The 22,494-nt window shown below is 38.0% G+C and overlaps 7 protein-coding genes and 1 long non-coding RNA gene across 10 annotated transcripts; 2 read left to right on the top strand and 6 right to left on the bottom strand.

Annotated features, from left to right (window-relative positions):
• Window positions 1-545: 545 nt before the first annotated feature.
• Window positions 546-7,606, bottom strand: LOC112187316 (protein SRG1). Of its 3 annotated transcripts, none has more exons than XM_024326064.2 (5): window positions 7,198-7,606; window positions 6,836-7,083; window positions 6,420-6,747; window positions 6,083-6,331; window positions 546-702 (listed from the first exon to the last, which is right to left on the bottom strand). In XM_024326064.2, the coding sequence occupies exons 1-4, from the start codon at window positions 7,444-7,446 to the stop codon at window positions 6,095-6,097; spliced, it is 1,062 nt and encodes a 353-aa protein (XP_024181832.1). In that variant the 5' UTR covers window positions 7,447-7,606; the 3' UTR covers window positions 546-702; window positions 6,083-6,094. The 3 variants fall into 3 exon arrangements, 2 of the variants coding, with proteins under 2 accessions (XP_024181832.1, XP_024181831.1); XR_002931054.2 differs by lacking the exon at window positions 546-702 and adding an exon at window positions 5,368-5,896 and having other exon boundaries at window positions 6,034-6,331; XM_024326063.2 differs by lacking the exon at window positions 546-702 and having other exon boundaries at window positions 5,834-6,331.
• LOC112187317 (codeine O-demethylase) lies at window positions 615-2,224 on the bottom strand. The gene is made up of 4 exons (XM_024326066.2): window positions 1,826-2,224; window positions 1,469-1,716; window positions 1,046-1,373; window positions 615-956 (listed from the first exon to the last, which is right to left on the bottom strand). The coding sequence occupies exons 1-4, from the start codon at window positions 2,072-2,074 to the stop codon at window positions 720-722; spliced, it is 1,062 nt and encodes a 353-aa protein (XP_024181834.1). The 5' UTR covers window positions 2,075-2,224; the 3' UTR covers window positions 615-719.
• On the top strand, window positions 3,014-4,669 carry LOC121051720. Its single transcript, XR_005806625.1, has 3 exons — window positions 3,014-3,158; window positions 4,051-4,141; window positions 4,535-4,669. It is a non-coding gene; the product is annotated as an uncharacterized LOC121051720 (long non-coding RNA).
• LOC112187315 (protein SRG1) lies at window positions 5,834-13,651 on the bottom strand. The gene is made up of 5 exons (XM_040514792.1): window positions 13,307-13,651; window positions 12,945-13,192; window positions 12,529-12,856; window positions 12,153-12,440; window positions 5,834-6,064 (listed from the first exon to the last, which is right to left on the bottom strand). The coding sequence occupies exons 1-4, from the start codon at window positions 13,553-13,555 to the stop codon at window positions 12,204-12,206; spliced, it is 1,062 nt and encodes a 353-aa protein (XP_040370726.1). The 5' UTR covers window positions 13,556-13,651; the 3' UTR covers window positions 5,834-6,064; window positions 12,153-12,203.
• LOC121051782 lies at window positions 9,763-11,703 on the top strand. The gene is made up of 4 exons (XM_040515081.1): window positions 9,763-9,934; window positions 9,998-10,426; window positions 10,510-11,199; window positions 11,678-11,703. The coding sequence occupies exons 1-4, from the start codon at window positions 9,763-9,765 to the stop codon at window positions 11,701-11,703; spliced, it is 1,317 nt and encodes a 438-aa protein (XP_040371015.1).
• Window positions 13,652-14,373: 722 nt separating the features above from the next.
• Window positions 14,374-16,481, bottom strand: LOC112189180 (codeine O-demethylase). Its single transcript, XM_024328457.2, has 5 exons — window positions 16,326-16,481; window positions 15,735-15,973; window positions 15,359-15,609; window positions 14,932-15,262; window positions 14,374-14,717 (listed from the first exon to the last, which is right to left on the bottom strand). The coding sequence occupies exons 2-5, from the start codon at window positions 15,954-15,956 to the stop codon at window positions 14,481-14,483; spliced, it is 1,041 nt and encodes a 346-aa protein (XP_024184225.1). The 5' UTR covers window positions 15,957-15,973; window positions 16,326-16,481; the 3' UTR covers window positions 14,374-14,480.
• An 837-nt stretch (window positions 16,482-17,318) lies between these two features.
• On the bottom strand, window positions 17,319-19,529 carry LOC112185587 (protein SRG1). Its single transcript, XM_024323847.2, has 4 exons — window positions 18,492-19,529; window positions 18,149-18,387; window positions 17,725-18,055; window positions 17,319-17,624 (listed from the first exon to the last, which is right to left on the bottom strand). The coding sequence occupies exons 1-4, from the start codon at window positions 18,705-18,707 to the stop codon at window positions 17,385-17,387; spliced, it is 1,026 nt and encodes a 341-aa protein (XP_024179615.1). The 5' UTR covers window positions 18,708-19,529; the 3' UTR covers window positions 17,319-17,384.
• Window positions 19,530-19,645: 116 nt separating this feature from the next.
• LOC112185586 (protein SRG1) lies at window positions 19,646-21,221 on the bottom strand. Its single transcript, XM_024323845.2, has 4 exons — window positions 20,916-21,221; window positions 20,516-20,766; window positions 20,089-20,419; window positions 19,646-19,991 (listed from the first exon to the last, which is right to left on the bottom strand). Exons 1-4 carry the CDS (start codon window positions 21,186-21,188, stop codon window positions 19,752-19,754), a joined length of 1,095 nt encoding a protein of 364 aa, XP_024179613.1. The 5' UTR covers window positions 21,189-21,221; the 3' UTR covers window positions 19,646-19,751.
• Window positions 21,222-22,494: the final 1,273 nt, after the last annotated feature.

Genomic DNA, 22,494 nt, shown 5'->3' with positions numbered 1-22,494 from the left:
CGAGTTGTTCTTGTTGTTAGTCCCATATACTAAAAGAACATAAGGGTGAAATCAGGAGAAGGCTATCATGGACAGTGGGAGTGCATTGAGTAAGTTTTCTGGGTTCATAATCTTGTGTTCTTGTTTTCTGCAGGTTCAGGATTGATATGTTGTTTTCAATCCCTATTTCATACTTACATTCAGTGTTAGAGTTTGAATGGAAATCAGTTTCCATTGAAGAGGATTAGATCTGTTTCAAAGGAATCCGTTAAGGATTTTCTTCCACACTCGGATCCATCTCAAGGGGATATTACCTCTCCAAGATCTGTCTAGAGGAGATTTCACCTCACTTGAATCTTCCTCAAGGAGATTTCTTCTCACTTGGATTTAACTCAAGGAGATTTCCAAACACTGTTGGAACAGAATTCAGTTTTTGAACATACATGATTTGATCTAGTATAGGCTCTAAATTATATGTTTGTGATTGCTTAAGCATACTGTTTCTAACACATCCCATTAGAGCCAAATTAAGATATAGTAAAGAAAACAAAAATAACAAAATCTGCTTAGGAATCATGCCACCATCTTCTCAGTAAAACAACTTGACGTTATTCATCTTCGGGTGCAAGCCAATAAGAGATACATAATATTGCTGCTTCGTTATTCATCTTCTCAGTAATACAAATTGAAGTTATTTATCTTCAGGTACAAGCCATAAGAGATACATAATCAGAGCGAGGTTATATCATTGCTGCTTCAATTGGTCTTCTTCCCTGCTGGTAGTATTCGAAATAGATGTCAACGTAGTTTTTCACCTTTTTGTACAACCTTGGCCTTGACTCATTGATGAGGCTTTCAAAGGGTTCAATCTCTGTCTCTGAATCTGGGACACAGAACACAGCCACAGAGATCCTCTCCTTTTCTGCATTTATCACTACCTTGTGCTCTGGGCTCTTGAACAGTCCATTAGTCAATATCTGTGCATCACAAACACCAGGTTTTAATGGCAGTTAGTTGGTCTTAGCCAAAACATTGAGATACAAAAGACATTTAAAGCTTTAGTTACCTCTACTTGATCACCAACAATAATGAGAAGCGCCTCAGGAACAATGGGAGCCCTAAACCATTGATCATCTTTCAGAAATTGAAGACCTTCCACTTCTTTATCTTGCAAGACAATGGTGATTATTGAACTATCTGAATGTGGCTTGAAACCGTGGACGTGATCAGGCCTTGAACATGGAGGATATAAGTTAAACCTAGCATCCATTTTCCTCTGTTCTCCATACTTATCCAGAAAGCAATCTTCCTCCAAATTCAATGACCGCGCCATGGCCTTAAGGACAGTTTCTGTTATCACCTGTAACTTACTGGTATATTGGTCTAGAGTATCCCTGAGTGTACATCAATAATAGGATCAATAACCATCTTTTGATTGCTTGATAAAAAGGGGAGTTCTGAGTTCTGACCATATATGTTAGTATGTTACCTAAAAGATTTGGGATTTTCAGGCCAAAGCTTGAGCTTGCGCTGGTCTGGTGGATATGCAATAAGGTATAGTCTGTCAGTCCAATCAAGTGTTTCCTGCTCTGAAAAAACCATGTCATTCCCATATCCTTCAAAATCCTCGACTGGCCTCAAATATTTCTGCTTCTCTTCCACTGGAAGTGCAAAAAACTGTTTTGTGATTTCACGGAGTTTGTCAAGGAATTCAGGTGTCATGCCATGGTTTATTACCTGGAAAACAGTCAAACACAATAAGCAGCCCCAAACAAGTTATACATAGCAAGTCTACCATCACAGAACTTGGTATTAGATCTATTGTTCTAACTTCTGAGAGTTATACATAAAAGCAACACCCTCTACTAAGAGCTGATCCGAATTTGTCAAGTTCTTCCACACTGATTGAGGAAGGTGTAAGGAGACCAAGATCAATAACTGGAACATCCATCAACTCAACAGAAGCATTTGGAAGTGGGACACCATCTTTGAGAATATATTTCTGTGGTACTAGTAGTTCTCCTTCAGTGAGTTGCTCTTGCACAGTTTTGGTTGCTATTAACTCGACCTTGGCAGGAGTGGGAGATTCAGCCATGTCTTTCTTTCTTGTGGAATTTGTAGAGGGTTTTGTAGATATAGCTGCAACTTGGTGAGTGCTTTACTGTATTGAGAGAGAGAGAGAGAGAGAGAGAGAGAGAGAGAGCGAGAGACTAGGACAAGAATTTAGTCTATCCTAAACTCATCTTGGTAAGCAATCAAACTGTGCAGCGCTGATATGGTTCGGGTCTGGATCCTTCTGGTGGATTTGGGCCTTGGTTCTCATCTTGAGGGTTTGTGTTAGGGACTGTAGGGAAGGCCTGTCTCTCGGCGTAGGGTTATCCTAAGAGCATCTCCAACCATTTAGCTATAAGTCATTTTGACTTTGGCTTTTTGGTAGAGGGATCTCCAACCATGCTCTTGCTTTAGCTATTTTGACTCTTGAGCCATAACTGGAGTCATTTTGACTCAAATTTGTAGAACGAAAGCCAAATTTCTTTGGCTGAAAAAATGATGGGCCTCGCTGCATGTGCTGCAATTGTAGTTAATTAATTCTCGAAAATGATTAATTTATTAAATAACTTTGGTTTTTGACTAAAGATAGTTGGAGATGCAAAAATTGAATGAATAGTGATGACATTAGGGGACTAGGGGAGTCATATTTTGCATATGGCTTTGGTTTTTGACTAAATGGTTGGAGATGCTCTAAGGTTTATGAATAAATTAGAATTTAATCTTTAATTGTTGGGAGAAAATCCTAGTAGTGTCAAGTTATTGTTTACGTACTTTTCTGCTCCTCTTATAGGTTAGCTTTATGTAGGTATAGAGCTTCTTAAGCAGTGATGCAAATCGACCGTGCCCACAGGAGTGGTCACTGAGTATTCTATTAATAGATTGACACCCAATTTCCTCCACACAAATATATATATATATATATGGCAACCCTAAAGACTAAAGTGGAAGCTTTTTTTTTTTTTTTTTTCCAGAGACGCAAAGATGTGAAAGGGGATAATATTATGCTGTATCGACCGTAGTTTTGTCGGTTTGGTCAGTCAAGGACTATGGTTGACTGGTTGTTACAAGGCGTCAAGAGCTGAACGTGCAGGGAAGGAGGAAAAGCCAAAGGAAAGGGAGGTTATTTAGTAAGTGATGTCTTTTGGTTTTCGAAACTCAAAAACATGTTTGTTATTTGTATAATTGTCTAAACTCAAAAGTATGAGGCTAGATTCTGAAAAATAAAATGAGTATAACATTGCAGATCGAGAAGTGTTGCTAGTCTCGGTGTCAAAGACTAATTCTTTAGAAAGAAGTCCTTAGATATATTGTTTGTACTTTGAGTGTGATGAGGTTATTTGGGAAAAGTACCCTGTAGCCTCTTTATAAAATCACAGATTAATGACATGAGTTATGACTGATTGGAAATACTCTAATTTTGCTCAGAGAGGTTTTAATCAAATATGCTACCATGATAAGGTGATGAATGTTTGCTTAAAGACCATGAAAAACGTCACTAAAACTCAAGGAGGATGATTGATATTTGGAGACAAAGCTGTGATGCAAGCAAGATATAACTCAATTATAACAACTATATATATGGAATCAGATACTAAATAACTGAGCTGAGGCTTCAACTTTCAGGATGCATTACCTATTCACCTATTGATCTTTGGTTATCGAGATTTTCCTTGTTTGCATGGCAGCTTTCAGGGGATCACAAATCTTGTTGTGCAAATGGAACTGAATTGTATCCATGAATTGATTAACAATTAGGTTCCAGTTGGAGGAGCATTATGATCACTGCACCTGAAGGGAATCAATCCTATCCCTTAACTAGTCCACATTCCACAACACAGAAGGGAGTGTCTAGTTCTTATGTTGGTGCAACTATAACACATGAAAAAACATTTGATGCAAATGAAAGGCTAAGAGTTTGGTTTAATCCTTTCCTTTAATGTATGTGCTTTCTGGTGTTAGAACTTAGAAGTCAAGTATACTGCTGTGAATTTCAAGTTGGATATACCAATCTTTTTGCAGATTGGATGGTTCAAATGCCATGAGCGCTTCAATTTCAAAACCATGTCCCCAAGATGCAATTCAGCATAAGGAAATTTACATTCAAGCAAAGGTAATCCATTAATTTATGTCCTCATTTCTGTGTTATGAAAATGCATACAACCCCAAAAAGAAGAGGAAAAGGAGTGGTGAATCTTAAAGAACCAACTTTATGTAAAATGTTTGTCATTGTATTTTTTTCATTCTGACATGTCCTAGCTATCATCTTCCAATGTTCATGTTCTGCATTGGTCTTCCCATCACCTTCTAATTTCGGTGGTGCTCACCGGCACCCTTAACTTCTTTTTCCTGGTATAGTAAATAAAGGGGGGCCATAATGGTTATTGTGAAGTTCTTCTGAAAAAATAATAAGTAATGGTTACGGTGAAGAATAATACTTCGCTTTCCAACCAGTATGTAGAGAAAGTGATGGTCATTAAAGATGTAGCTATACCTGTCCTTGCAGCAAGTATTGGGAAGCAGTCAAGACTAGTAACTTACAAGAAGTCTATCGGCTTATTGTGATATCAGATATGAATATTGTCGACACCACGTATGATGATGTGGTTGGAGATGACTTATATCACCATGTTGATGCACAAGACTCAGAGTTGAGTTTTCTGATAAGATGAAGACATTACCAGAAGAAAAGCACAAGATTACAAGGCTGTACAAGAGAACAAAACACTCCAGCACAAGACAATTGGAAGACAACTCGTACTCTCTCACCCAAGTACAATAGACAAAGCTTGTTGCTACATTGCAGACCAAGAAGACCAAGCACAACCACGTATTGAACTGCCATCTGCCATCTCTATTAACTTTCACATGTGATCATATTGTATGATAGCAGCTAGGCTTGTTCACAATTGTAGTATTTATATGTGCTCTCTTCTGTAAACATTCATCCACTTCAATCAAGCAAATTCCATTTCTCTTTATTTTCCCCCAATAGAGAGCAAACAGCACGATCCAGCAGCATGTGAGAGAATCAAGACTTCCAATGATCAAGGGAACTGCCTTCAAGGTTGTTCATTATTGCATCTGGCTTGTCACTCTGGCAATGCAATGATGCTCGAATTGTTGCTGCAATTTGGTGCCAACATAAATAGGCATGATTTCCCTGGAAGGACTCCTTTACACCACTGTATCTGCAGCAGGAATAATATGCTGGCGAAGTTTCTACTTAGAAGGTAACATATCTGGATATCAGAAAACTGTGCTTCATAAGACTGCAGAAAAGTAGTGTTCAAAAAAAGAATGATGGTCCAGAAACTAATTTTTCTTTTTATTTTTTTCTTTCTTTGGGGACATATGAGTTTAATAATCCAATCTGTGTCTTTCAATTGTATGATCCTTTGAATTGACACTTAGACAACTAATACAAAAAGAGCCTAATTACTGGGAGGACTGCGTGACACAAATTGTGCTAGTTTGGATATGGAACCAATTGAGCTGCTTAAAGTTAGTTCCACAATAAGTTTTATCTGAAGTGAATCCTGGAGCACGTTGTGGTTGAAGTTGTTCAAGAGATTGATAGAGGAAGAGATTGTGGGATTGGTTGTTCTTGAGCAACAGTAGACAACCGAGTTATTCAAGCCGAATGCATTGCATGAAGAAGCAATTGACAATGGATCAGTTTGAAGACATTGCCATTATCCAAAGTTGTGATGTGTTTAAACTATCAAGATTTTGGCTTTCCCTCGATCTTTGGTACTGAGTACTGACTACTGATGATGTTGTATCTTTATTAGAATAGTAGACGTGGAACTCCAAATTGCTGATGTATTATTTCCTGCTTTTTGTTTCCATCAATATGAAACATTTCCTGCCAACAATTTTTGGTGTCTAGTAATCGCTTGCTTGGTTTGAATGATAGATTATGCTTCTCCAATTCTATCTTCATCCCATTAGAACTGAATTAAGATAAAATAGAAGAAAACAAAAATAACAAAATCTACTTACGATTCATGCCACTATCTTCTCAGTAATAAAACTTGAAGTTATTCATGATGCATAATCAAGGTTATATAATTGCTGCTTCAATTGGTTTTCTTCCCTGCTGGTAGTATTCAAAAAAGATGCCAACGTAGTTTTTCAACTTTTTGTACAACCTTGGCCTTGACTCATTGATGAGGCTTTCAAAGGGTTCAATCTCTGTCTCTGAATCCGGGACACAAAACGCAGCCAAAGAAATCCTCTCCTTTTCTGCATTTGTCACTACCTTGTGCACTGGGCTCTTGAACAGTCCATTAGTCAATATCTGTGCATCACAAAGAACAGGTTTGGATGGCAATTAGTTGGTCTTAGCCAAAACATTGAGACACAAAGGCATTTAAAGCTTTAGTTACCTCTGCTTGATCACCAACATTAATGAGAAGTGCCTCAGGAACAATTGGAGCTCTAAACCATTGATCATCTTTCAGAAATTGAAGACCTTCCACTTCTTTATCTTGCAACAGAAGGGTGATTATTGTTCCATCTGCATGTGGCTTGACACCTAGTACGCGATCAGGCCTTGAACAAGGAGGATAGAAGTTAAACCTAGCATCCATTTTCCTTTGTTCTCCATACTTGTCCAGAAAGCAATCTTCCTCCAAATTCAATGACCGCGCCATGGCCTTAAGGACAGTTTCTGTTATGACCTGTAACTTACTGGTATATTGGTCTAGAGTATCCCTGCAGTGTACATCATTTATAGGATGAAAAACCATCTTTCAATGGCTTGATAAAAATGGGAGTTCTAAGTTCTGACCATATATGTTACCTAAAAGATTTGGGATTTTCAGGCCAAAACTTGAGCTTGCGCATGTCTGGTGGATATACAGTAAGGTATAGTCTATCTGTCCAATCAAGTGTTTGCTGCTCTGAAAAAACCATGTCATTCCCATATCCTTCAATGTTGTCGACTGGCCTCAAATATTTCTGCTTCTCTTGCAGTGGAAGTGCAAAAAATTGTTTCGTGATTTCACGGACTTTGTCAAGGAATTCAGGAGTCATTCCATGGTTTATTACCTGGAAAATACAATAAGCAGCCTCAAATTTGTTATACATAGTAAGTCAACAATCACAGAAGTTGGTATTAGATTTGGAACTTCTAAGAGATTCTCAAGTTGTTTGAATTCATACCTGAAAGCAACCCCATTTGGTAAGAGCTGATCTGAGTTTGTCAAATTCTTCCATACTGAATGAGGAAGGTGCGAGGAGACCAAGATCAATAACTGGAACATCCATCAACTCAACAGAAGCATTTGGGAGTGGGATTCCATCTTTGAGAATATATTTCTGTGGCACCAGTACTTCTCCTTCAGTGAGTTGCTCTTGCACAGTTTTGGTTGCTAATAACTCGACCTTGGCAGGAGTGGAAGATTCAGCCATGTCTTTCTTTCTTTCTGTGTGGATGTTGTAAAGGTTTTTTTGTAGATTTAGCTGCTAATTGCTGAGTGCTCTTATGATAACTTCATAAGCAAATGACAGAAGAATTGGACTTTATTGTATTCAGATCAGAGAGAGAGAGGGAGAGAGGGTGATGCGTGATATCATAGGCCAAGAAAAAAAGAAGCCGAGTCAATCCTATTTTAATATGTTGAATCTTGGTAGGCAGTCAAAATATGCAACTATGCATAATGTTGATGTCTTTCTGGTTCAGGCCTATCCTATTGCTAGTCTCAGTGTCTAAAATTAAAGAAAAAGAAAGAAAAGCAGATATTGGAGTTATTGCAAGATTATCAGTTTGTATCAAAAAAAAAAAAAACAAATGCAAGATCATCGGTACGAAATATAGGTGTCGATACTAGACTAGCTCGGAACTAAATTGCACATTCTGATGTGAGCAACTAGTACTTTTTTTTTTGGAAAAATTTCGCAAACAGTACACCAAGTAAAGGCCACTAATAATTCTTATACACAAAGTTTCAAACAAAACATTTCTGTACACGAAATCTGAAACTCGACCCACTATCAGTACACGACGTCAATTTTTGACACAAAAATATCCATTATGCCCTCAGTTCTTTTTTTTTTAATAATTTTTTTTTCTGTTATTTTTTTTCCTTCGTTTTTATCTCTTTCTTCTTCCTTCTTCCGGGCTCACTCCCTCACTCGATCTTTCGCAGTCGGGGACGGCTCTGTTCCCGGCAAGGCCTTCGGCTCCAGGACCTCAATCTGGCTGAGCGGGGCCCACGAGCTTCAGTTCAACAACTGCAAGAGAGCCAAAGAGGCCCAAATCCACGGGATCGGGACCTTGATCTGCATCCCAACTTCCGACGGTGTTCTTGAAATGGGTTCCTCCGGTTTGATAAGAGAGAACTGGGGGTTGATCCAGCAAGCCAAGTCGTTGTTCGGGTCGGATAAGCCCGACCAGGAAACAAGACCGCTCGAGTTCATCAACCGGAACTTCTCCATTTTTGACATCGGCATCATTGCCGACGTGCAGGAAGAGGATCACAGCTAGTACAATGACGACAAGAAACATGTTTTTGGTTCTAGCAAGAAGAAGAACGGAGCTCCGAACCCAAACCAGGACTTCGCAGATTCCGACTGCCAGATGAAAATAGCGTCGAAGAAACCGAGCAGGAAACCCGGGCTGGGCCGAGACACGCCGCTCAACCACGTGGAGGCGGAGCGGCAGCAGCGGGAGAAGCTCACCTCGCAAGGGCGGCGTTGGAAGCGAGGGAGTAAGCGTGGAGGTGAGGAAGGCGGCGTTGGAAGCGAGGGAGTGAGCCCAGAAGAAGGAAGATGAAAGAGATAAAAACGAAGGAAAAAAAAATAACAGAAAAAAAATTATTAAAAAAAAAATTGAGGGCATAATGGATATTTTGGTGTCAAAAATTGACGTCGTGTACTGATAGTGGGTCGAGTTTTAGATTTCATGTACCGAAATGTTTGGTTTGAAATTTTGTGTATAAGAATTATTAGAGGCCTTTACTTGGTGTACTGTTTGCAAAATTTTCCTTTAAATATATATATATATATATATATATATATATATCAACTAGTACTTTTTTACTCAAATATATATTATTTCAGAAATTTCTTATTTGACCCCATGCTCTTGTTGTTAATCTAGTATTCGGTAATCAAACGGAGCTAATAGAAAAATAGGAGGATACATGAGTGGAATTGGCTAATGGTTTGATATGAATGATGAAAGAAAATACCAGGATTCATGATGTAGAACAAATGATAGTCCGAATTGAATAACAGCTCGATCGTGTAAAAAGAGGAAAATCCAAGTTACTATTGCAACTTTGGCATTCGGTGTCCGATTCGCGATTGCTATAGCTTTTCTGAAAGGGAACGACGCCAGGAACAAAACTCGTTGCTATGCTACGACGTGTGGGCTTTTTTGGGCTTTCGGGGTCGTTTAGGGTCTCAAAAATGCAATTTACTGTTTTTCAGAATTTTCGGTTTCCTAGTTTGTTTTGGATTTGTTTTATTTTTACTCATAGGCTTTAGGGTTTCATTGTTAGTCATCCTAGGGTTTCTTTTCTCATATATAAGCAACCTTCAACGGCTGCAGAACCTATCTTTTATCATATTATCAATTAAATTGAGAATTTTCTCTTTTATCTCTAGTGGACTCCAGAACCTTTGTTTTAAGTTTATTGCTTGTAAACCTTAGGTAATCTTTCCGACTGCGTCAGGTGGTATCAGAGAAGGTCTTCCCTGTCTCTCCTATGTACCTTAGTAGCAATGGGTGAAGTTACAAAAGCAGATCTTGATGCTCTTACTACTTCTCTTACCGCAGCGTTTACTGCTGCCCTCAACACCGTGAACGACTCCATGAACAATCAGATCGGAGAAACTCGTGGATTGTTGGGAGGGAGGAACAACAACAACAACCGGAATAGAGGCAGGGAAGGAGGCTAGCGAGTTAGGGCTCCACATGGTAAAGTTGTTGATAATAATTCAGAATCTGATTCTGCAGAAGAAATTGTGCAACCTGAACAACAAGGACAATCTTATCAGGATTACAAAGTCAAGGCTGAAATTCATTTCTTTTCAGGCAACTTGGGTGTGGAAGATTATCTGGATTGGCAACTTCAGGTGGACAGATTCTTTGAGATTATGGAGGTTCCTAAAAACAAGCAGGTTAAGCATGTTGCCTGGCGATTAAAGAGTACTGCTGCAGTTTGGTGGGATAAGTTGCAGAATACTTGGAAGAAACAGAGGAAACAGGGGGTTAAAACATGGCGACGAATGAAACAACTTATGACGGAGAGATTCTTACCGGATGATTATGAGCAGATTCTTTACAGGTTGTATATTGAATGTGTTCAAGGCACTAGGACCGTGGCTGAGTACACTGGTAAGTTCTTACGCTATTTAGAGCGTAATGAACTAGGAGAAACTGAAGGTCAGAAGGTGGCTCGCTATATCAGTGGGCTGAAGCCCGCCATTCAGGAAAAATTGGATTGCAAACTGTGTGGACTGTGACAGAAGCTACAAGCCTAACATTGAAAGCAGAACAATTAGAGAAGCCTTCACGAGCTTCTTCTTTCCAAAGGTATACCTATCAAAAGAGCACAGAGTTGGGGAACTCCTCAGCTGGTAAAGCAAAAGCCATACAACAAAACACAAAGAGTTCTCATAGGGCTTCCAATCAACCTTTTAAAGGGGCTAGCAGTTCTAGCAGTTCCAGTGGTGCTCAAAATAGGGTCCCACATCAGAAGCCTAATAATCCTTATGCGAGGCCTACAACAGAACTCTGCTATAGATGCAACAAGCTTGGACATAGGTCTAATGTGTGTCCTGAGAGAAGACAATATGCCCTTATAGATGATTATGATGAAGATGATGAAGAAGTTGGAAGATGTGATGAATATGAAGGTGTAGAGTTTGCAGTGGAGGAGTCTCCTGAAAAGATTAATATTGTGTTGCAGAGGATCTTATTATCTCCTAACGAAGATGGGCAGCGACATAATATTTTCAGGTCACTTTGTTCCATTAATAACAAAGTGTGCAATCTAATTGTTGATAATGGTAGCTGCAAAAATTTCGTAGCCAGAAAATTGGTGGAGTATCTGCAGTTACCTACACAGCTTCATGAGACACCCTATTCTCTGGGATGGGTCAAGAAAGGTCCACAAGTTCGAGTTGCTAAGTCCTGCAAAGTACCAGTATCTATTGGTAAGCATTATAAAGATGAAGTTTTGTGTGTTATAATTGATATGGATGCTTGTCTTCTAAAAAAAAGAAGATGGTTTTGTGAATTGAATAAATAATTAACGATGAGGACGCAACAAAAAGAAAAAAAAGAAAATTGTAATAAATTGAAATTTGGATGGAGAGGATAAAGATTAATGTTATCATAAGAGAAATTAAGTAGTTTTGTATTTAATTAGTTATGTATTTAGTTTTCCTTAAAGATTTAAATTTTAGAAATTTAGTGTACTTATTAGTCATTTTGCATTTGGGTAATATAATCTTTCAATAATTCAAATATTTGTAGGGTGAACAAAGAAAATAGTAGGGTGACAATAGTCGCACCCTTTTCAAAATTCATCAGTATTTCTAGATTTTCGACCATTCAAAAAATTATAAAAACCTTTCAAAATTCATCAATATTTCTAGAATTTCTACAATTTTCAAAATTTTACACCTACAGATAATTATAGTTATGGCCAAAATTGAGCAATGTTTGTAATAACTATTAGCACAAAAACCCACTGCTAATTTCCTCTAAACCATAGTATTCACACACACACATATTTATATATGCAAAACTATAAGGGTGAGGTATCATTTAATGACTATTTTAAAATACACTTGGACTCTATAGTGAGAGTTGATGAAGAAAGTGAAAATTCTAAATCTCATATGTCCTCTATGTGATAATGTTTATTCAAGGTTTTCTTTTGAAATATAGTAGATAATTGATCAATAAACATCTCCAAAAGTTTCATTTAAAATTTCCACGTTTTTCTTCAAATTTTCATCATTTTTCTTGATTTTTTACTGATATCGATATATCCTCGATATTTCCGTCAAAATTTCCACTTTTCGAACCATCTATATTTCCTCGATACTCGAAATTTTGGTCATTGCTTGGGATTCATGCCACTATCTTCTCAGCAATAAAACTTGAAGTTATTCATCTATTGGTACAAGCCATAAGAGATGCATAATCAAGGTTATATAATTGCTGCTTCAATTGGTCTTCTTCCCTGCTGGTAGTACTGGAGAAAGATGCCACCGTAGTTTTTAATCTTTCTGTACAACCTTGGCCTTGACTCATTGATGAGGCTTTCAAAGGGTTCAATATCTGTCTCTGAATCCGGGACACAAAACGTAGCCAAAGAAATCCTCTCCTTTTCGGCATTTGTCACTACCTTGTGCACTGGGCTCTTGAACAGTCCATTAGTCAATATCTGTGCATCACAAAGAACAGGTTTTGATGGCAATTAGTTGGTCTTAGCCAAAACATTGAGATACAAAGACATTTAAAGCTTTAGTTACCTCTGCTTGATCACCAACATTAATTAGAAGTGCCTCAGGAACAATTGGAGCTCTAAACCATTGACCATCTTTCAGAAATTGAAGACCTTCCACTTCTTTATCTTGCAACAGAAGGGTGATTATTGTTCCATCTGCATGTGGCTTGACACCTAGTACGCGATCAGGCCTTGAACAAGGAGGATAGAAGTTAAACCTAGCATCCATTTTCCTTTGTTCTCCATACTTGTCCAGAAAGCAATCTTCCTCCAAATTCAATGACCGCGCCATGGCCTTAAGGACAGTTTCTGTTATGACCTGTAACTTACTGGCATATTGGTCTAGAGTATCCCTGCAGTGTACATCATTTATAGGATGAAAAACCATCTTTCAATGGCTTGATAAAAATGGGAGTTCTAAGTTCTGACTATATATGTTACCTAAAAGATTTGGGATTTTCAGGCCAAAACTTGAGCTTGCGCTTGTCTGGTGGATATACAGTAAGGAATAGTCTATCTGTCCAATCAAGTGTTTGCTGCTCTGAAAAAACCATGTCATTCCCATATCCTTCAATGTTGTCGACTGGCCTCAAATATTTCTGCTTCTCTTGCAGTGGAAGTGCAAAAAATTGTTTCGTGATTTCACGGACTTTGTCAAGGAATTCAGGAGTCATTCCATGGTTTATTACCTGGAAAATACAATAAGCAGCCTCAAATTTGTTATACATAGTAAGTCAACCATCACAGAAGTTGGTATTAGATTTGAAACTTCTAAGAGATTCTCAAGTTGTTTGAATTCATACCTGAAAGCAACCCCATTTGGTAAGAGCTGATCTGAGTTTGTCAAATTCTTCCATACTGAATGAGGAAGGTGCGAGGAGACCAAGATCAATAACTGGAACATCCATCAACTCAACAGAAGCATTTGGGAGTGGGATTCCATCTTTGAGAATATATTTCTGTGGCACCAGTACTTCTCCTTCAGTGAGTTGCTCTTGCACAGTTTTGGTTGCTAATAACTCGACCTTGGCAGGAGTGGAAGATTCAGCCATGTCTTTCTTTCTTTCTGTGTGGATGTTGTAAAGGTTTTTTGTAGATTTAGCTGCTAATTGCTGAGTGCTCGTATGATAACTTGATAAGCAAATGACAAAAGAATTGGACTATATTGTATTCAGATCAGAGAGAGAGAGAGAGAGACAGAGGGTGATATCATAGGCCAAGAATTTTAATCCTATTTTAATATGTTGTATCTTGGTAGGCAGTCAAAATATGCGACTATGCATAATTATAATGTAATAATATTCCAGATGTCTTTCTGGTTCAGGCCTATCTAGGGAAGGTACTTTGTTGCTCTGTCGTTGCATTTGTTCTGTATCCAAAAAAAATAGTATTGACGATCTAGAAGTGTTGCTAGTCTCAGTGTCTAAAATTAAAGAAAAAGAAAGAAAAGCAGAAATTGGAGTTTTAATGCAAGATTATCAGTTTGTATCGGGAAAAAAAATGCCAGATTATCAGTACGAAATGTTGAGAATATATACATCCCACATGGGAAAAATGAGACTTTGGCTATGGGTTTATAAGTGTTTGGGTCACTCTATTCATTGTCAATTGGTTTTGGATGTGAACCTCAGATTACTTTATCTTGGTATCAGAGCGGGTTACCCACGTGTGCATGCCTAACGGCCACACGGGCTCCACGTCACCCAAGTTGTCCATGTGTATGGCTTGAAAATTCGCGTGTTGAGAATATATACATTCCTTATCTCCATGCATGCTTGTTGAGCCAGCGGTGAAAAAGGTTAGTGCTCTTGATGCAGTAAAAAAAGTGATTTATTGGCTTGAAGAAATTAGGACAATGTTTCACTCACTCTTATTTAATAGCCTGTGATTATGATCTCAGGGGTTTGATTCATTTGAAAAGTTCCATTGTGTTTACACAATTTATTTCTACATGATAAAGGTACAGAGAAGTGAAATTTAGATCTTCACTGTTTCGAGTGCTATTTCTCCTCTCTGATAGCATTCGTAGTTGATGCGACCATAATTCTTGACATTTTTGTATACTCTTGGCCTTGCCTCATCTATCAGTTTCTCCACTGGACTAATCTCAGTTTCAGGATCTGGTTCATTAAACAAGGCCACAGATAGCCTCATCCTTTCTGGATTTGTCACCACCCTGTGCATTGGGCTCTTGAACACACCATTACTCATTATCTGCATTAGGAATTCATATAGTATAAAATCGATTACAAAATTCAAGCTTGGATTTGAAAACAATGAAATAGATTGGACTCATTGAAGTGATGAGTCATTTCATAATCTGCGTTAGGAATTCATATAGTATAACATTGATTACAAAATTCATGATTGGATTTGAAAACAATGAAATACATTGGACTAATTGAAGTGATGAGTCATTTCATTTTACCTGCATTTGATCACCAAGATTAACAACTATAGCATGAGGCACGATGGGGACTCTAACCCATTTGCCATCTACCAAAACTTGAAGACCTTCAACTTCTTTGTCTTGCAACAAAACTGTCACTCCTGACCTATCTGTATGTGGCTTCACACCAAGAACTTTATCGGATCTTGAACACGGTGGATAGAAGTTGAATCTTGCTTGCATCAGAGCTCTCTCTCCAAGCAGCTTATCTGAAAAGCTGTTCTCTTCCAATTTCAACGATTTTGCCATGGCCTTAAACAGAACCCCCATCATGAACTTTACCTTTGTTGCATATTCATGTACAACCTCTCTGCACAAAATCCACAACAGTATTTCTAGAATCAATGAATGTACTAAAAATTAAATTCTGCAGCACATTATCTAGTCAATTTTTGAAGTTATGTACCCAAAATCATTTGGATTTTCTGGCCAAAGGTTAAGCCTTCTTTGATCTTCAGGAAATACTCGAAGTGTTAGGCGATAGGACCAATCAAGAACTTGCTTCTCTGAAACAATGACATCATTCCCATACCCTTCAGAGCCACCATGAACAGCTCTGGAGTACTTTTCCTTGTCTTCCACTGGGAGTTCAAAGAATTGCGTCGCAGCTTCGCGTACCTTGTCCAGAAAGGAACTTGATATCCCATGACCAACCGCCTAACAACCAAAGAAATGAGAAAATCAAGTTCAACAAATTAAGACACTTGTGATATATCTAAAATGTTCACATGGTCACTTGATGAACACTAGTCTAGTAAAATTTAGGAAAAATAATACAAAACCTGGATGCAGCCTGATGAGCTGAGAGCTGTTCTAAGTTTGTCTAGTTCGAACTTCGCTTGGTTAGAATCACTTGATGATGGGGAGAAGAGACTGACATCAATGATGGGGATTTGACCCAATTCTGGGGAAGACTCTATAGCTCCAAACTTAAGTTTGCTTTCTTTAACAATATACTGAGGGGGAGGTTCCTCACCTTTGATGCTCATCTCTTGGACACTCATGGACAACTTCACTGTGCCTAACAACAATATCAGAAAAATATTCTTTAAATTTTAAATCACCAAGACAGATACTATATAAGAAGCAATCTGTTTTCTCATTCTAACATCAGTAACATGAGAACCATGAATGGATATGCAATCTTAATGAGGAAATAGGCACCATTGATACATAGCAACAATTAAAACATGATTAGTCGGAGTCTAGTTGAACAAAACAAGAATAGTATAGTAGTTGAACAACATAAACACCCAAAACAACGATCAAGTCTGGAATCACCCAAACACCACAACTTGAAATCAATCTTAAATCGATTGAATTGAACAAATTGAAACACAAAATTAAAATTTCTTTAGAAGAAGACTACACACCTCGACGTGTCTCACTGACGGTTCAAGTCGGAGAAAATACAACAACAAACACTTGTGAGGTCAGGTCTGAGCGACTCATTTAATATGGTTTACAACTCATCAAGTGCATAAATGAGCGTTATGTTAGGTACCCAATTTGAGAAGTAATGCATTTAAATGGAAAGACGTGTTGTATCATATATGTATCATATTTTGCGTAACTGAATGGAGGAAACATCAGCTTGATTCCGAAAACAATCTTTCTCAAAAAAAAAAAGATTCCGAAAACAATGAAATTGGTTCTTGAATATTAGGTGGGAAAGTGAAGGCCATGTATCAATCCCACTACAAATTGAATTGAGACGTCTGAATTTGGATTTTGCCGTTTAAAAGACTCATATTCAATACCCAACTGCAAAGTAAATACGATTAGATATGTAGATTTAGAGTGACAATTGGGCTTCTTAAAGCCCAGATTGATTGGATTGCTTCTTCTTAATGTGACAGCATTGGGCCCAATAAGGTGCAACAAGTGTCCACTGAAGAGCAGCCACTACCCCCATTGATCCTGAAAGAAACAACTTTTGGTTCTGTTCTCCTCCATTACTTCAGATTCCAGCCCAGTCATTGGTATCAGTCTGATCCTCACCTCAGAAAATGGGCTAGGGAACTCAAAGCAGCTCCTGTGGTTGCTTCCAGCTACCTCATCTTCATGATATGTTGTTTGAAGTTTGAATGTGGTTAAAGTAAGATTTACAATTCCATGATATGCATTCTAGAGTCCACTGGACAGTGCACTACAAACACAGAAAAATGAGGGTATCTGTAGACATGCTTATTGAGTCTGCAGCTGAAGAACACTATGGTGCTTTCAACAATCAATGCTACCAGAGAGGGTTAGTGGCTCTGTTTGCTTTCTCATTTTGCCTTTATCTGCATAAATGCTATAAGTTTCTGTTTGTTTACATCAGTGGAATTGGTAAACGCTATGATTGATAGAAGAGAATATCAGAATTCATAAGACTGTGATAGAGATCACTATTTAACTGCTAGAAAGATAATTATACAAAGAAGGAAAGATTACATCTTTACTGTTTCAAGTGCTATTTCTCCTCTCTGGTAGCATTTGTAGTTGATGCGACCGTAGTTCTTGACATTTTTGTACAACCTTGGCCTTGTTTCATGATGTATCAAGCTCACCAATGGACCAATCTCAGTTTCAGGAGCTGGTAAGTTAAACATGGCTACAGATAGTCTCAACTTTTCTGTATTTGTCACCACCCTGTGCATTGCACTCTTGAATATTCCATTACTCATAATCTGCAACATGAATTCATATAGTATGAAAATTGATTAAGAATTTTCAGATTGGATTTGAAAGCAATGAAAATACATTCAAGTGATGAGTATATTTATGTACCTGCATCTGATCCCCGAGATTAACAACTAGTGCATGAGGCACAATGGGGACTCTAGCCCATTTGCCATCTACCAAAACTTGAAGACCTTGTACTTCTTTGTCTTGCAACAAAACTGTCAATCCTGACCCATCTGTATGTGCCTTCACACCAAACACCTGATCGGCTCTTGAACACCGCGGATAGAAGTTGAATCTTGCTGTCATCAGAGCTTGCTCTCCAAACAGCTGGTGTGCAAAGCTGTTCTCTTCCAAATTCAAAGATTTTGCCATGGCCTTAAAGAGAACACCCATCATTAACTTTATCTTTGTTGCATATTCATCTATCACCTCTCTGCAGAAAGTCAACAAAGTAACTGCTTCAATAAGAGAACAAATTCTTAATGCAGTATCAAGTATTCAAGTCAATCTTTAAAGTTACATATACCTAAAGTTGTTTGGACTTTCTGGCCAAAGATTAAGGCTTCTTTTATCTTCTGGGAATACTCGAAGAGTTAGACGGTAGCACCAGTCAAGAACTTGCTTCTCTGTGACTTTGACATCATTCCCGGCGACATGAGCTGCCTCTAAGTACTTTTGCTTCTCGTCCACTGGAAGGGCAAAGAACTGTGTTCCAGCTTCGCGTACCTTGTCAAGAAAGGAACTTGAAATCCCATGACCAACTGCCTGACAACCAAAAACAATGAAAAAAACAACCTTCATTCTAAGACATCAGAAAGCTCATTATCGATATCCTTTCTTATATTACTAAACATGGAAATTTATATAACCTGGAAGCAGCCTGATGAGCTTAGTGCTGATCTAAGTTTCTCAAGTTCGTTCTTCGCTTGCTTAGAATTGAGTGATGTTGAGGAGAAGAAATTGATATCAAAGATGGGGATCTGACCTAGTGATGGGGAAGAATCTATAGCTCCAAAGATGCCTTGTTCAACAATATACTCAGGGAGTGGTTCATCACCATTGATGGACATTTCTTCGACACTCATGGACAACTTCACCGAGTCATTATCAGCCCGAAATAGAGTATGTTTGTCAGTGATATTCCAGTAGGGTTGATTTTGAATCAAAAATAATATACAGATATTCAAATGGGAACGATAAAAAATTAAAGCTAACTTGGAATGTTATTAAATTTCTAAGACTATAATCAATATAGAGCAGTAGTAGGACAACTAGAACCAGCAAATTAAGCTGGCCACAGTTGTCTTATTGCTTGTTGTTATCTTTTGCAGAAGTCTTTTGGGATATTATAGTCATCACATTCACCATAGCTTGTTACTGGTCTCAACAACTTTGCCGCCTCTCTAGCTAGGTTGATAAACTTGTTTCTAAAATGGATCTTCCCCATTTGCTTGACTCCAAGTCTGGTCTCTTTAGCATTATATTCAGGGGTGGTTCATCACCATTCAGTGTTTGAAGTTACATATACCTAAAATCATGTGGCTTTACTCACCAAAGACGAAGCTAGCCTTCTATGATCTTCTAGGAATACTCGAAGGAAATTCACTTAGTAACAAGAAAATAAGGTATAGTCTTTCTAATTGGGGCATAACTGCATAAGCCATTATTAAAATTTGAGGGGCTTGCAGATAATCAGTAATGGAATATTCAAGAGTCCAGTGCACAGAGTCACTACAAACACAGAAAAAATGAAGGTATCTGTGGCCATTCTTATTAAGCTAGCAACTCAAGAAGAAATTAGTCCAGTGGATGATTTGGTAGATGACAAAAGACCAAGACTAAATAAGGCAGTGAAGAATTATGGTCCTTTTAACTACCAAAGTTATCAGAAACGGTCAGTGCCTCTTGATGCAGTAATAATGTAATTTCTCATTCTGCTCCATTGAAGAGAATGTTAGAATTGGCTTGAACAAATAAGGACAGTGTTTCATCAGTGGAATTGATTAGAGATTTATTGATACGATTGAGGAAAAGAAATACCAGATTTCATAGCCAATGAATATGATCACGTAGTTACTTTTAAATTTCATTGTGTTGACATAATAAAATAAATATACAGAAAAGAAAACTTAGATCTTCACTGTTTCGAGTGCTATTTCTCCTCTTTGATAGCATTCGTAGTTGATGTGACCATAATTTTTGACAGTTCTGTATACTCTTGGCCTTGTTTCATGATCTATCAAGCTCTCCACTGGAGCAATCTCAGTATCAGGATCCGGTTCATTAAACAAGGCCACAGATAGCCTCATCCTTTCTGGATTTGTCACAACCCTGTGCATTGGGCTCTTGAATATACCATTACTCATAATCTGCAGCAGGAATACATATATAGGATCAAAACTGGTTACAAAATGTCACATCTGATTGAAAGCAAAGAAGTACATTAGAGTAATTAGATTTATGTACCTGCATCTGGTCACCAAGGTTAACAACTATAGCATGAGGCACAATGGGGACTCTAACCCATTTGTCATCTACCAAAACTTGAAGACCTTCAACTTCTTTGTCTTGCAACAAAACTGTCACTCCTGACCTATCTGTATGTGGCTTCACACCAAGAACTTTATCAGATCTTGAACACGGTGGATAGAAGTTGAATCTTGCTTGCATCAGAGCTCTCTCTCCAAGCAGCTTATCTGAAAAGCTGTTCTCTTCCAAATTCAATGATTTCGCCATGGCCTTAAAAAGAACCCCCATCATGAACTTTACCTTTGTTGCATATTCATGTACAACCTCTCTGCACAAAATCCACAACAGTATTTCTAGAATCAATGAATGTACTAAAAATTAAATTCTGTAGCACATTATCTAGTCAATTTTTGAAGTTATGTACCCAAAATCATTTGGATTTTCTGGCCAAAGGTTAAGCCTTCTTTGATCTTCAGGAAATACTCGAAGTGTTAGGCGATAGGACCAATCAAGAACTTGCTTCTCTGAAACAATGACATCATTCCCATACCCTTCAGAGCCACCATGAACAGCTCTGGAGTACTTTTCCTTGTCTTCCACTGGGAGTTCAAAGAATTGCGTCGCAGCTTCGCGTACCTTGTCCAGAAAGGAACTTGATATCCCATGACCAACCGCCTAACAACCAAAGAAATGAGAAAATCAAGTTCAACAAATTAACACAATGCACAAAGAAAGACAAATATAACTTGTGATATTTCTAAAATGTTCACATGGTCACTTGATGAACACTAGTCTAGTAAAATTTAGGAAAAATAATAAAAAACCTGGATGCAGCCTGATGAGCTGAGAGCTATTTTGAGTTTGTTCAGTTCGATCTCTGCTTCCTTGGTATGAATTGATGATGGGGAGAAGAGACTGACATCAATGGTGGGGATTTGACCCAATTCTGGGGAAGACTCTATAGCTCCGAACTTGCTTTCTTTAACAATATACTGAGGGGGAGGTTCCTCACCTTTGATACTCATCTCTTGGACACTCATGGACAACCTCACAGAGTCACCATCAGCATGAAGGAGAGCCATGTCTGTCACTGACATTCCAATCGGGTTGGTAAAGAATTGAAGACAAGCTTTTATAACTAAAATTTCTTCTCCAATGATTGCCCTATTTTATTTGGTCTTGGTCAATAAGAGCGGGCGTGATGAGAAATATAATATTTAAGGATCTTAAGAGCTTTACTTCTCTGTTTTTTAGGTAACTTGGATGAACTTCCGGCAACTTGTCCCTTTCTTTGCATATCATATTTGTCATGTTTTGCATGGAATGGTTATGAAATTGCTAGGGGTGGATTTGGTTTTATCGGATTGGTTTCATGGTCGTCGTTTGGTTGGGATAGGGGGGTTTTTCATGCAATATTATACTTATATATAGCAAATTCTTGTTTAATAACTAGACATTGAGCTATTTGGAAGTGGTGTTCAGGCTTTTTAGTTTGACCTTGTTATGAGTGGTTTATTAGTGGCATTGATTGTAGTATTCATACCGCTTGTAACTTCTTCCATATTAATGCAATTATTTGAAGAAGAAGAAGAAAAAAAAAACCTAGAGATTGAGCTGGCCTCAATTTCATCACATTCAAGATAATAACACTATAGTCTCACAGCAAGACAATTACCACAATAGCATCAACAATGAGGATGCATCTAGATAATCCTCACTTAAAGGAACTATTTGGAATTCTTCCCCACAAGAGTAGACAACTCGTGCACTGAATCAATAGTACAAGAAACCAGGTTTGTTGATATATGTCAGCTCCAGACTTCACCAAACCACGCACTTCAATTGTACATCAGACAACTCTTTCAGATAACACATGTGATCTATTGTCTAGTAGTAACTATGTCTTCATCTATAAACAGCCCTTTACTGTACATGAACACATCAAGCAGATATACAAGAGTTATACATTTATCTTCTCTTTCTTTTAAATTGAGGTTTAAAAGATAAATGCAGATGGTTATTTTCAAGCTGACAAGAATGTGGGTTGAGTTGGTGTGATTGTCCGAGATGAAAAACAGAAAAAGGGAACTGTGTGGCTGCTTGTTGGCTACTTCTGCTCCTCTCACGGAGGCAGAGGCGTACCATGCTAGGTGGCTCATTGCAATTCAACAAGGGTGGTCAACTGTGGGCTTAGAATTATCAAGCAAGAGTGAGAAGACGGATATTAGAGGACTGCATGTCTTATTTGAATGCTATAAGTGACGTCCAAGTGAAGTAAATGATTAGTACACCTTGCTAGTTTTTCTTATTTATATGAGTATTAGATAGAAAAGACATCTATTATTATCCAAAATGTTTTTAATTTGACTCGAGATTCTGACTTGAAGCTCCCATCGTGATCTA

Source organism: Rosa chinensis, chromosome 2 (assembly GCF_002994745.2).
Source record: "Rosa chinensis cultivar Old Blush chromosome 2, RchiOBHm-V2, whole genome shotgun sequence".
NCBI classification, from domain to species: Eukaryota; Viridiplantae; Streptophyta; class Magnoliopsida; order Rosales; family Rosaceae; genus Rosa; species Rosa chinensis.
The sequence above is the reverse complement of the archived record's forward strand: the minus strand, read 5'-3'. Positions and strand labels throughout refer to the sequence as shown.

What these genes read in the sequence shown, in the direction of transcription:
- LOC112187317 (XM_024326066.2), bottom strand. Translation starts at nt 2,074, where the DNA reads ATGGCTGAATCTCCCACTCCTGCCAAGGTCGAGTTAATAGCAACCAAA. An exon ending in GAAAATCCCAAATCTTTTAG is followed by an intron (nt 1,374 to 1,468) that starts GTAACATACTAA and finishes ATGTACACTCAG; the next exon opens with GGATACTCTAGACCAATATA. An exon ending in TTGTTGGTGATCAAGTAGAG is followed by an intron (nt 957 to 1,045) that starts GTAACTAAAGCT and finishes TGTGATGCACAG; the next exon opens with ATATTGACTAATGGACTGTT.
- LOC112187316 (XM_024326064.2), bottom strand. Translation starts at nt 7,446, where the DNA reads ATGGCTGAATCTTCCACTCCTGCCAAGGTCGAGTTATTAGCAACCAAA. An exon ending in CCAAATGGGGTTGCTTTCAG is followed by an intron (nt 7,084 to 7,197) that starts GTATGAATTCAA and finishes TGTATTTTCCAG; the next exon opens with GTAATAAACCATGGAATGAC. An exon ending in ATGTTGGTGATCAAGCAGAG is followed by an intron (nt 6,332 to 6,419) that starts GTAACTAAAGCT and finishes TGTGATGCACAG; the next exon opens with ATATTGACTAATGGACTGTT.
- LOC121051782 (XM_040515081.1), top strand. Translation starts at nt 9,763, where the DNA reads ATGGGTGAAGTTACAAAAGCAGATCTTGATGCTCTTACTACTTCTCTT. An exon ending in TGAACTAGGAGAAACTGAAG is followed by an intron (nt 10,427 to 10,509) that starts GTCAGAAGGTGG and finishes GGACTGTGACAG; the next exon opens with AAGCTACAAGCCTAACATTG. An exon ending in CAAAGTACCAGTATCTATTG is followed by an intron (nt 11,200 to 11,677) that starts GTAAGCATTATA and finishes TTACACCTACAG; the next exon opens with ATAATTATAGTTATGGCCAA.
- LOC112187315 (XM_040514792.1), bottom strand. Translation starts at nt 13,555, where the DNA reads ATGGCTGAATCTTCCACTCCTGCCAAGGTCGAGTTATTAGCAACCAAA. An exon ending in CCAAATGGGGTTGCTTTCAG is followed by an intron (nt 13,193 to 13,306) that starts GTATGAATTCAA and finishes TGTATTTTCCAG; the next exon opens with GTAATAAACCATGGAATGAC. An exon ending in GAAAATCCCAAATCTTTTAG is followed by an intron (nt 12,857 to 12,944) that starts GTAACATATATA and finishes TGTACACTGCAG; the next exon opens with GGATACTCTAGACCAATATG.
- LOC112189180 (XM_024328457.2), bottom strand. Translation starts at nt 15,956, where the DNA reads ATGAGTGTCCAAGAGATGAGCATCAAAGGTGAGGAACCTCCCCCTCAG. An exon ending in GCTCATCAGGCTGCATCCAG is followed by an intron (nt 15,610 to 15,734) that starts GTTTTGTATTAT and finishes TTTGGTTGTTAG; the next exon opens with GCGGTTGGTCATGGGATATC. An exon ending in ATCTTGGTGATCAAATGCAG is followed by an intron (nt 14,718 to 14,931) that starts GTAAAATGAAAT and finishes TTCCTAATGCAG; the next exon opens with ATAATGAGTAATGGTGTGTT.
- LOC112185587 (XM_024323847.2), bottom strand. Translation starts at nt 18,707, where the DNA reads ATGAGTGTCGAAGAAATGTCCATCAATGGTGATGAACCACTCCCTGAG. An exon ending in GCTCATCAGGCTGCTTCCAG is followed by an intron (nt 18,388 to 18,491) that starts GTTATATAAATT and finishes TTTGGTTGTCAG; the next exon opens with GCAGTTGGTCATGGGATTTC. An exon ending in ATCTCGGGGATCAGATGCAG is followed by an intron (nt 17,625 to 17,724) that starts GTACATAAATAT and finishes TTCATGTTGCAG; the next exon opens with ATTATGAGTAATGGAATATT.
- LOC112185586 (XM_024323845.2), bottom strand. Translation starts at nt 21,188, where the DNA reads ATGTCAGTGACAGACATGGCTCTCCTTCATGCTGATGGTGACTCTGTG. An exon ending in GCTCATCAGGCTGCATCCAG is followed by an intron (nt 20,767 to 20,915) that starts GTTTTTTATTAT and finishes TTTGGTTGTTAG; the next exon opens with GCGGTTGGTCATGGGATATC. An exon ending in ACCTTGGTGACCAGATGCAG is followed by an intron (nt 19,992 to 20,088) that starts GTACATAAATCT and finishes TTCCTGCTGCAG; the next exon opens with ATTATGAGTAATGGTATATT.